Source organism: Oncorhynchus tshawytscha, linkage group LG31 (genome assembly GCF_018296145.1).
Source record: "Oncorhynchus tshawytscha isolate Ot180627B linkage group LG31, Otsh_v2.0, whole genome shotgun sequence".
Lineage (NCBI taxonomy): Eukaryota > Metazoa > Chordata > Actinopteri > Salmoniformes > Salmonidae > Oncorhynchus > Oncorhynchus tshawytscha.
Genome location: NC_056459.1, coordinates 18066549 through 18078545, shown reverse-complemented (window position 1 = coordinate 18078545; position 11997 = coordinate 18066549). Strand labels below are relative to the sequence as shown.

The window sequence follows — 11997 nt, the reverse complement described above, 5'->3', positions numbered from 1 at the left end:
AAATCGAGGGAGATTTTCAGTGGTCTTGTATGTCTTCCATTTCCTAATATTTGCTCCCACAGTTGATTTCTTCAAACCAAGCTGCTTACCTATTGCAGATTCAGTCTTCCCAGCCTGGTGCAGGTCTACAATTTTGTTTCTGGTGTCCTTTGACAGCTCTTTGGTCTTGGCCATAGTGGAGTTTGGACCTATAGAATAAATGTACTTTTAATCTGTCTGTCTGCCTGTCTGCATCTTTCAAGACATGGCATATGAGGTTGCAGTGACTTTGAAAGGTCACGCAGAGACCTAGAGCAGGGATGGGCAACTTTGATGGGCTGGACGATACTCTTCTCATCAATCAGCAGGAAAAACATACTTAAAAACTGGAAATCAACCAATCCTCCATCCTCCACAATGGAAAGGTCAAATGCTTTATTATCTAAATGTTGAAAGTGCATGGTCGATGGAGAGAAATAAAATGGTGCAGTTTGAGGCCATGTGGCGGAGAGTGATGGGTGCTGGAGATGGGAGATGTGAGCAGGTGGGTCTGGGCAATTGGAATGTTGTTGATGTTGTTGAGTGTTTGTATGTGCATGTTATGTACTGTTGAAAAAAAAATGAATAAAAGTTAAAAGTTAAAGAGGTTCAAATGGGATTACTTTTGATTTCACATTGGAAAATAAGTAGTCCAATTCTGATAGCGTTGATACAAAATCCTAGGGTTTAATATGACTACTTTTGATTCCCAATAGGAAAAAACACACTCCAGTAGAATTCCAATAGGATTCTGATACAGGTGACACAAATCCTATAGGATTGTGAGAATTATATAGGATCCTATTGAAAAAATATCACTCGTCCTATAAATTACTAGTCCTATAGGATGTTTTTACTAGGGTAGTGTAGTTTTGTTTCTTCCCTCTTATTCTCTATACAGTATAGTTTTCACCAAGCGTTCCTATTTCTAGTGACTGTTACTGGGATAGAAGACTGGTTTATACTTGGTAGATCATTGTCGTTTCTGGAAAAATTGTATGGGAGAGATGGAATGGGAGAAGAGAACAGTGAATAGGAGGGTGGAGAAAGTAGAGAGAGGGAGAGGGGGAAGGGTGCTGAGGCGGGGTGTCAGTATCAGGCCAATCTAGCAAATGGCCAATGGCATAACTCCATTGGTGAGCCCCCAGATAGCTCAGTCAATCAGCACTCTCCTCTACTTCAACGGGAAATTCCCTTTCCTAGGATGCCACAACAGAGAGGCAGACACAGACACATTGAGCTTTGTGTTTGCCATCACTGAGGCATGGTATGGGCTCAATCCTTTTTTTGGAATAGAAACTGAGTTTGAGCACCGTGTGTATGCGCGTGTGTGTGTATGCGTGTGTGACTATGCGTCTCCAATCAGCTGGAGTCCCATCATATGATCTCTACCTCAAGATCAAGAGAGAGGGAAAGGAGAACATACAAATAGAGAAAGTAAAAAGGGTCTAACAGACCCTCAACTTCAGTTCTTTATATAAACTAGAATTATTTCTGACTGTTCTTTGACATGGGGGAGGAGTTACGGAGGGAGAAAGTGAGAGGTGGAGAGATGGAGGAAGAGGGAGAGAGGTAGGGAGTATGAGGGTAGAGAGGGAAGAAGAAAAGAGGGAGAGGTACAGAGATGGAGGAGCAGAATAGGGGAGACTGAGGGAGGAAAATTGCCAAACCTGGCGAAAAGGGTGGAAAATGCCAGTGCGCCAGTTTTTACTTGATAAAATAGCAAACTAAAGTGCGTTTGACACTTGCACCTCAGCGGCAGCCGAAAATAAAGCCCTTGGTCTTTCCATATCCATGTGTCATATAAGTAACTGCAATTTATTCATGCAGGTTGTTAACCTTATGTTTTTATTAATCTTAGGAAATTTCTCTTCCCACACACATACAGTATATTCACTTCAATATACCAATACACAATACCATGAATAATTGCACTTCACTTTATCAGCATCCTGTTTTTTTGTTCTGCTATTTCAACTCTCTTCACCCTTCCGTTTGCAAACTAAGAACAGTAAGCACTGAAAATCTCTCTGTCACACACACAAATGACAACATAGGCTACATTACAATGGTTACAATTTAAGTTCCTTTATTAGATGAATTCCTCACATAGCTAGAAATCAACCCAGACATGAATTCACACCAATGTTTACAGTATTAGTAATTTGTTACAGATTAGTAAAATGTGCATTAATAACTAGAGTATACAGAAATAAAGTTTAAAATTCCAATTAAAATCATCTTTAAAAATATATATATGTTAAATGCTTTGTCTAGACTAGAATATTAAATTCAATTTCAGGTATCTCCATGAGGTACTCTAAACAACGGTCCCCTTCTAAAAGAACCATCTACCTCACAGATGTCATTGATAAGAGCCGATAGCTATAGCCTAGCAGTTATACTGTATACTACATGCACAGAGTGGTTCACTGCTTTGGCAATGTTTCAATGCTAGCTGTCAGACACAAATCACATGTTGCTAGCCCCGCACCAAGCTATGATTATATGTTTTGGATCTGTGTGTCACAGTAGGAATGTGCATCTGTATATCTGTAAACTTAGTGTGTGTGTGCGTGTGCGCACATGCGTTTCTCTGACAATCTACTGTGGAATGTAATAGGAAGAATCCCATTGAAATTCTGACTCTTTGAGCATCTCTTCCAGGTGAGCCTTTACCTCCTTCACCACTTGCTCTCGCATTTTGCAATCAACTGATGGTACTACATTCTTAACAATCTCTTCCTCTCCATAGAGCAGTTTGCTCAAGCTCTCTGCCTCTGCGCAGTTCCCATAGGGCCACATCTGATTGCTTGGTTCCTTCAGACCAAAAAGATGACCACAGGACCTGCAAGGAGACATCTCCTCCCCACTCTTCACATTGGAAGCCTGGCACTTTACATGTCCTTGTAGTTTCATGGTGCCATCAAAGTTATTTCTCTTGTTCTTATCTGGCTTGTATGTCATCACGGCATTGGATACACTGTAGTGCCAGGTACACAGACAGGACACAGCGATCATAATCTGTCCTTTCTTCCCCGTGCAGGACATGGACGCTCCATAGTAACTTCTTTGAACATCCTTCCTTTGAGAGACACAGATGGTCGAGGAGGTGAACTGGTATTTACTCTTGGCTTCTGACATGATATTGGCGATTTCCTTCAGTCTCTCCAGTATATTGATCTCACTGTCTGGTCCAAGCAAGGAGACCACCTGGGAGTAGATGACAACAGACGTCAAAAGACAGGTCAGGTAAAATCCCCAAAAAGAAAAAAAGGGTTTTCCGTCAATTCGCAAGACGCTGAATGTACAGTATCGCACAGGAGAAAGCATCCAAGCGAGTAAAACAGCACCCCTCTGTCTCTCTACTGGTATGCCATCTATCTGATGCTGTCTGGTCCAAACGAGTATGACATTGTTGCTGCATATAGCATTGAAGTCATTGAAGGTTTGTCCTTTCTCAGTTGAATTAATACGGTATAATAATAAAAAGCATTCATCAACACAACACTTACCATATCCAGCACAGAGGAGAACGGAGTCCGTTTGGGCAGTTTACTTGTGTAATTCTCAAATGGTCTCGGGAAAATCCTCTCCATTTCAGGCATAAGTTCACCAAGGATATCGTTGGGGGTGCATTGTTGGGGTTTATGAATGAAACCTAAGAAGAAGATGCTGTGGAGAATCTTAGAGACAAACACAGGTTTGCTATGAGAAGTACAAATTAAATGATTGTCTCTTTGGATGCATAACCCTAATTTCTGGATGACTCTATCCATCCATCCATCCATTCATTCATATTTTTTGAGGTTGTTTTATGCAGGAAAAGAAGATAAACTATCCAATGACACCTTCAAATGCATACATACCTCATCCACATGCACCTTACAGCCAGGCTTGTCTTTGCATAGTTTAATCATTATGTTGATGATTCTGAAGGCATTTGTCCTAAAACTTGCTCCAGACAATAGAAATTCTTCTGCCCTAAAATATATATATTTTTTGTCAGTTATGACAGAACAAGATTTTTATTAAATAAATAAGTGTGCAATTATTTAATATATTGAAATATCAAAAGAAGACTTCATGTTAATAGTGAATATGGTAAGGCTTACTTCTTCTGTTGTTCAGCGTCCTGTCATGAGAAAGATGACGTCATAACCATTAAATAGATCACTTGGCCTATACAATAACTGATACTGCTATTATGAAAACTCATTAGAAGGTTCATATTAATTTGAAATTAGCCAAATGATTTACTGAAATAGCTACGTTTTTAAGAGGACTGAGCAAATATAGTAGACTACACCTAATATTTGCATAGACGTTTCTGCGCACGGGGACAGAGGCTATTAGGACACTTCTGACCTGCAAAACATAATACTGACCCATACCTTATTAAAACCCTGATCCTAACATAATTTGAACCAATTCTGAAATGAAATATGGTTTCCTTATAGCCTTTTAGGTGCGCGCGTTCCTGCGCGTCAAAACTCTTGAATGGATTTCGAGGTGTTTTGGCAAAATCGATAGATGGATACAAGATAGTGTGTTCAATTGTTCATTTTTGCCGTTTAGTCCCGTTTTTCTTCTCAACAGACGGTGCAAAAAAGCTTACTCACCATTTTTGAGGAAGTTGCAAAGATGAAAATGAAACTCAACAGCCAAACTGTCGTTTAGTCACCATCACGTGATTTACAGTAAGAATTCAAGGTTAAGACGTGTGCGGACTATAAATTCCAACTTTTCATTTTTGATTGATGGTTACTCTTTTCGTCCTATAGCCTAATATAGAATTGATTGTTCAGTTCTTACAACAAATTCTTATAAGTAAGTTAATGTTGTTTGAGATACAGCTTTATTGAATAACTACACTGAGTGTACAAAAAATTAAGGACACCTTAATTAACCATGAGTCAAATTGTCTGGATTTCATTTGGGTGGTGCACCGTTCTTGATACACAAGAGAAATGGTTGAGCATTAAAAAAAACAGCAGTGTTATAGTTCTTGACGCAAACTGGTGCACCTGGCACCAACTAAAATACCCGTTCAACAGCATTGAAACCTTATATCTCACCCATTCACACTCTGAATGGCACACATACACAATCCTCTCAAGGCTTGAAAATAATTGTTTCACCTGTCTCCTCTCCTTCATCTACACTGATTGAAGTGGATTTAACAAGTGACATCATTTAAGGGATCATAGCTTTCACCTGGACTACAGGAAAAGGAGGACCGAGCATGCGCCCATTCTCATCGACGGGGCTGTAGTGGAGCAGGTTGAGAGCTTCAAGTTCCTTGGTATCCACATCACCAACAAACTAACATGGTCCAAGCACACCAAGACAGTCGTGAAGAGGGCACGACAAAACCTATTCCCCCTTAGGAGACTGAAAAGATTTGGCATGGGTGCTCAGATTCTCAAAAGGTTCTTCATCTGCACCATCGAGAGCATCACTGGTTGCATCACTGCCTGGTATGGCAACTGCTCGGCCTCCGACCGCAAGGCACTACAGAGGGTAGTGTGTACGGCCCAGTACATCACTGGGGCCAAGCTTCCTGCCATCCAGGACCTCTGCACCAGGCGGTGTCAGAAGAAGACCCTAAAAATGGTCAAAGACTCCAGCCACCCTAGTCATAGACTGTTCTCTCTGCTACCGCACGGCAAGCGGTACCGGAGCACCAAGTCTAGGTCCAAGCTTCTAAACAGCTTCTACCCCTAAGCCATAAGACTACTGAACATCTAATCAAATGACTACCCAGACCTTTCACTGTAAGGTCTACACCTGGTGTATTTGGCGCATGTGACAAATGCAATTTGATTTGATTTGATTAAACTTGCCAGTCTATGTCATGGAAAGAGCAGGTGTACATTATATTTTGTACACTCCGTGTCTATGTTAACATATTTTCTGCTGTCTGCTTCCCATAGGCAGGGTCTATAATAGACTCTCCCTGCTCATGTACAGGTAATAAAGTAGCTAAATACATGAATGAATAAATATATACAGTTGTGTGAAATGCAGTGGATGATTTTAATGCAACAGTGAAGACTTCAAACGGGAGAACAACGATTAATTATTTTAGTTAATTCAGGCTGATTCTCACAGAGCTGCTAGGGTGCACCTCAATAGTCTACAGTAGCTTCATGCTTTCTCTCCTCATCACCTTTCCCAGCTTTGCTGTTGAACCCCTAACTTTATTGGATAACATTTTAGTTTAAATCTACTTGTAAATATGCATTTAAAAAACAACAACCTAAAATGACCTCTCAGCACCAATCTTTTCTGTGCTTGCTTGCCATTGGTGCCTGTCCCCTGTTGTGTAACATACGTTTCTGGCTGTGAACAGTCTGAGTATTTGGCACATGCTGGTGGAAGGTGGAGACAGAACGTCAGAGAGGCTGAGAGGGGAGAAACAGAGTCTGATGGTAGGGAGACAAACAAGAAGACGTATTGTAGAGCATCATGTCAAAGGAGCTTTATCAGACTGTTGATATTTGGTTTCTAACATTATTATGTTAGTCCTACTATAAATTATTTTGATGGAATCACATTCTGACATGCATTTGATAATGCAAAACATGTCCTTGTGTCAATTCTTTAAAATGTGTTATCAATACAATGAGAAAGGGAATAAACCATGTGTGGGTTTTTCTTTTTGCATATAATGTATTTTTATTCTCTCTTTTGTTATTGAATGGATTCAAGTGTGCAATTAAAATACTCTAAAATAAATAGACTCCAAACATGTCAGATTTCAGTAGTTGTGTGTGTGAGTTAGCAAGGAAAGCTACTTTCACTTCACAACCATGTCTTTGTCCTGCCTAGTTTTTAGTAATGTGAGGAACTGTAGCAAATTTTCATTGGCTCTAAATCCTGCTTTGCATAGTAATTTCTTCATGCTTTGCGGACTGTTTCATACTTTCAGTATCTAGGTTTTCATCCAATTGATGACAGATTGTCATGCAAATATTCTGAAAACTGCATAAAAACAATATGCACATTTTCCCACCAGAGTTGTTTCAGACTGATTAAAGGGAAAAGCTTCTTCCAGTCCGTGGTGAGTAATCCCAGTTCTGATGTCCATAAATTATTTTCGGTCATAAGAGACGGACGCAGCAACATTATGTACAAAATAAGTTAAAAATAGTTACAAAAACAACGCAAAAATGAACAAAAAGCACAATTGATTACAGGCATGTAAAACGTCAGCCATCCTCTTCGGCACCATTTTCGGGATAAGCTGTTTACATGCACCTTTGATATACCGATCACGAGTATCCCTGTATACGTGAATGAACTAAATATTCCTCATTTAAATTCATACGGGTTAAATGGAATAGTAACTGAAATATGGACACGAATGTAGGCCTATAACCTCTCACATGAAGCATTATATAATAATAACCAGTGGTGGAAAAAGTACCCAATTATCATACTTGAGTAAAAGTAAAGATACCTTAATAGAACATGACTCAAGTAAAAATGAAAGTCACCCAGTAAAATACTTTGAATTGCTAAAATATACTTTTTATTTGTATTCATTTTACCTTTATTTAACCAGGTAGGCCAGTTGAGAACAAGTTCTCATTTACAACTGCGACCTGGCCAAGATAAAGCAAAGCTGTGCGACAATAAACAACACAGAGTTACACGTGGGATAAACAAAAGTGCAGTCAATAACACAATAGAAAAATCTATATACAATATGTGTAAATGGAGTAAGGAGGTAAGGCAATACATAGGCCATAGTAGCAAAATAAATACAATTTAGCAAATGAACACTGGAGTGATAGATGTGCAGATGATGATGTGCAAGTAGAAATACTGGTGTGCAAAAGAGCAACAAAAAAAGTAAATAAAAACAATATGGGGATGAGGTAGGTAGTTGGATGGGCTATTTACAGATGGGCTGTGTACAGCTGCCGCAATCGGTAAACTGCGCAGATAGCTGATGCTTAACGTTAGTGAGGGAGATATCAGTCTCGAACTTCAGCGATTTTTGCAATTCGTTCCAGTCATTGGCAGCAGAGAACTGGAAGGAATGGCGGCCAAAGGAGGTGTTGGCGTTGGAGATGACCAGTGAGATATACCTTGTGGAGCGCGTGCTATGGGTGGGTGTTGTTATGGTGACCAGTGAGCTGAGATAAGGTGGAGCTTTACCTAGAAAATACTTTTTGATAACCTGGAGTCATTGGGTCTGGAGACGAATATGTAGTGAGGGCCAGCTGACGAGAGCATACAGGTCACAGTGGTGGGTGGTATATGGGGCTTTGGTGACAAAACGGATGGCACTGTGATAGACTACATCCAATTTGCTGAGTAGTGTGTTGGAGGCTATTTTGTAAATGACATCGCCGAAGTCGAGGAATGGTAGGCTAGTCAGTTTTACGAGGGTATGTTTGGCGGCGTGAGTGAAGGAGGCTTTGTTGCGAAATAGGAAGCTGATTCTAGATTTCATTTTGGATTGGAAATGTTTAATATGAGTCTGGAAGGAGAGTTTACAGTCAAATCAAATCAAATCAAATCAAATCAAATCAAATTTTATTTGTCACATACACATGGTTAGCAGATGTTAATGCGAGTGTAGCGAAATGCTTGTGCTTCTAGTTCCGACAATGCAGTAATAACGAGCAAGTAATCTAACTAACAATTCCAAAAAAACTACTGTCTTATACACAGTGTAAGGGGATAAAGAATATGTACATAAGGATATATGAATGAGTGATGGTACAGAGCAGCATAGGCAAGATACAGTAGATGATATCGAGTACAGTATATACATATGAGATAAGTATGTAAACCAAGTGGCATAGTTAAAGTGGCTAGTGATACATGTATTACATAAGGATGCAGTCGATGATATAGAGTACAGTATCAACGTATGCATATGAGATGAACAATGTAGGGTAAGTAACATTATATAAGGTAGCATTGTTTAAAGTGGCTAGTGATATATTTACATCATTTCCCATCAATTCCCATGATTAAAGTGGCTGGAGTAGAGTCAGTGTCATTGACAGTGTGTTGGCAGTAGCCACTCAATGTTAGTGGTGGCTGTTTAACAGTCTGATGGCCTTGAGATAGAAGCTGTTTTTCAGTCTCTCGGTCCCAGCTTTGATGCACCTGTACTGACCTCGCCTTCTGGATGACAGCGGGGTGAACAGGCAGTGGCTCGGGTGGTTGATGTCCTTGATGATCTTTATGGCCTTCCTGTAGCATCGGGTGGTGTAGGTGTCCTGGAGGGCAGGTAGTTTGCCCCGGTGATGCGTTGTGCAGACCTCACTACCCTCTGGAGAGCCTTACGGTTGAGGGCGGTGCAGTTGCCATACCAGGCGGTGATACAGCCCGCCAGGATGCTCTCGATTGTGCATCTGTAGAAGTTTGTGAGTGCTTTTGGTGACAAGCCGAATTTCTTCAGCCTCCTGAGGTTGAAGAGGCGCTGCTGCGCCTTCCTCACGATGCTGTCTGTGTGAGTGGACCAATTCAGTTTGTCTGTGATGTGTATGCCGAGGAACTTAAAACTTGCTACCCTCTCCACTACTGTTCCATCGATGTGGATGGGGGTGATCCCTCTGCTGTTTCCTGAAGTCCACAATCATCTCCTTAGTTTTGTTGACGTATTGCGTCAGACAACAACATTGACGAATACGCTGATACGGTGTGCGAGTTCATTAGAACGTGCGTTGAAGATGTCGTTCCCATAGCAACGATTAAAACATTCCCTAACCAGAAACCGTGGATTGATGGCAGCATTCGTGTGAAACTGAAGGCACGAACCACTGCTTTTAATCAGGGCAAGGTGTCTGGTAACATGGCTGAATACAAACAGTGCAGCTATTCCCTCCGCAAGGCTATCAAACAAGCTAAGCGCCAGTACAGAGACAAAGTAGAATCTCAATTCAACGGCTCAGACACAAGAGGTATGTGGCAGGGTCTACAGTCAATCACGGACTACAGGAAGAAACCCAGCCCAGTCACGGACCAGGATGTCTTGCTCCCAGGCAGACTAAATAACTTTTTTGCCCGCTTTGAGGACAATACAGTGCCACTGACACGGCCTGCAACGGAAACATGCGGTCTCTCCTTCACTGCAGCCGAAGTGAGTAAGACATTTAAACGTGTTAACCCTCGCAAGGCTGCAGGCCCAGACGGCATCCCCAGCCGCGCCCTCAGAGCATGCGCAGACCAGCTGGCCGGTGTGTTTACGGACATATTCAACCAATCCCTATACCAGTCTGCTGTTCCCACATGCTTCAAGAGGGCCACCATTGTTCCTGTTCCCAAGAAAGCTAAGGTAACTGAGCTAAACGACTACCGCCCCGTAGCACTCACATCCGTCATCATGAAGTGCTTTGAGAGACTAGTCAAGGACCATATCACCTCCACCCTACCTGACACCCTTGACCCACTCCAATTTGCTTACCGCCCAAATAGGTCCACAGACGATGCAATCTCAACCACACTGCCCTAAGGAATACCTATGTGAGAATGCTGTTCATCGACTACAGCTCGGCATTCAACACCATAGTACCTCCAAGCTCGCCATCAAGCTCGAGACCCTGGGTCTCGACTCCCGCCTCCTGTGCAACTGGGTACTGACTTCCTGGACGGGGCCGCCCCCCAGGTGGTGAGGGTAGGTAACAAACATCTCCTCCCCCGCTGATCCTCAACACTGGGGCCTCCAGCAGTTTCTGAGCCCTCTCCTGTACTCCCTGTTCGACCCACGATCAAGGCACATGCACGCCCAACTCAATCATCAAGTTTGCGGATCCACACAACAGTGGTAGGCTTGATTACCAACAATCCATTTCCAGACGGCCTACAGGGAGAGGTGAGGGCTCCTCGGAGTGTGGTGTCAGGAAAATAACCTCACACTCAACGTCAACAAAACTAAGGAGATGATTGTGGACTTCAGGAAACAGCAGAGGGAACACCCCCCCCATCCACATCGATGGAACAGTAGTGGAGAGGGTAGCAAGTTTTAAGTTCCTCGGCATACACATCACAGACAAACTGAATTGGTCCACTCACACAGACAGCATCGTGAGGAAGGCGCAGCAGCGCCTCTTCAACCTCAGGAGGCTGAAGAAATTCGGCTTGTCACCAAAAGCACTCACAAACTTCTACAGATGCACAATCGAGAGCATCCTGGCGGGCTGTATCACCGCCTGGTATGGCAACTGCACCGCCCTCAACCGTAAGGCTCTCCAGAGGGTAGTGAGGTCTGCACAACGCATCACCGGGGGCAAACTACCTGCCCTCCAGGACACCTACACCACCCGATGCTACAGGAAGGCCATAAAGATCATCAAGGACATCAACCACCCGAGCCACTGCCTGTTCACCCCGCTGTCATCCAGAAGGCGAGGTCAGTACAGGTGCATCAAAGCTGGGACCGAGAGACTGAAAAACAGCTTCTATCTCAAGGCCATCAGACTGTTAAACAGCCACCACTAACATTGAGTGGCTACTGCCAACACACTGTCAATGACACTGACTCTACTCCAGCCACTTTAATCATGGGAATTGATGGGAAATGATGTAAATATATCACTAGCCACTTTAAACAATGCTACCTTATATAATGTTACTTACCCTACATTGTTCATCTCATATGCATACGTTGATACTGTACTCTATATCATCGACTGCATCCTTATGTAATACATGTATCACTAGCCACTTTAACTATGCCACTTGGTTTACATACTTATCTCATATGTATATACTGTACTCGATATCATCTACTGTATCTTGCCTATGCTGCTCTGTACCATCACTCATTCATATATCCTTATGTACATATTCTTTATCCCCTTACACTGTGTATAAGACAGTAGTTTTTTTTGGAATTGTTAGTTAGATTACTTGCTCGTTATTACTGCATTGTCGGAACTAGAAGCACAAGCATTTCGCTACACTCGCATTAACATCTGCTAACCATGTGTATGTGACAAATAAAATTTGATT

General features: G+C 42.1%; 1 protein-coding gene across 1 annotated transcript; it reads right to left on the bottom strand.

The window, feature by feature from the left end:
* Positions 1-2090: 2090 nt before the first annotated feature.
* LOC112229576 lies at positions 2091-4719 on the bottom strand. Its single transcript, XM_024395504.2, has 5 exons — positions 4641-4719; positions 4134-4153; positions 3888-4002; positions 3534-3704; positions 2091-3231 (listed from the first exon to the last, which is right to left on the bottom strand). Exons 1-5 carry the CDS (start codon positions 4641-4643, stop codon positions 2623-2625), a joined length of 918 nt encoding a protein of 305 aa, XP_024251272.2. The 5' UTR covers positions 4644-4719; the 3' UTR covers positions 2091-2622.
* Between the last annotated feature and the right edge of the window lie 7278 nt (positions 4720-11997).

Bases quoted from the DNA above. Each gene is read 5' to 3' on its own strand.
- LOC112229576 (XM_024395504.2), bottom strand. The intron at 4,003-4,133 runs GTAAGCCTTACC...TATATATTTTAG, and splicing joins GACGCTGAACAACAGAAGAA to GGCAGAAGAATTTCTATTGT. The intron at 3,232-3,533 runs GTAAGTGTTGTG...ATCTACTCCCAG, and splicing joins TCTCCTCTGTGCTGGATATG to GTGGTCTCCTTGCTTGGACC.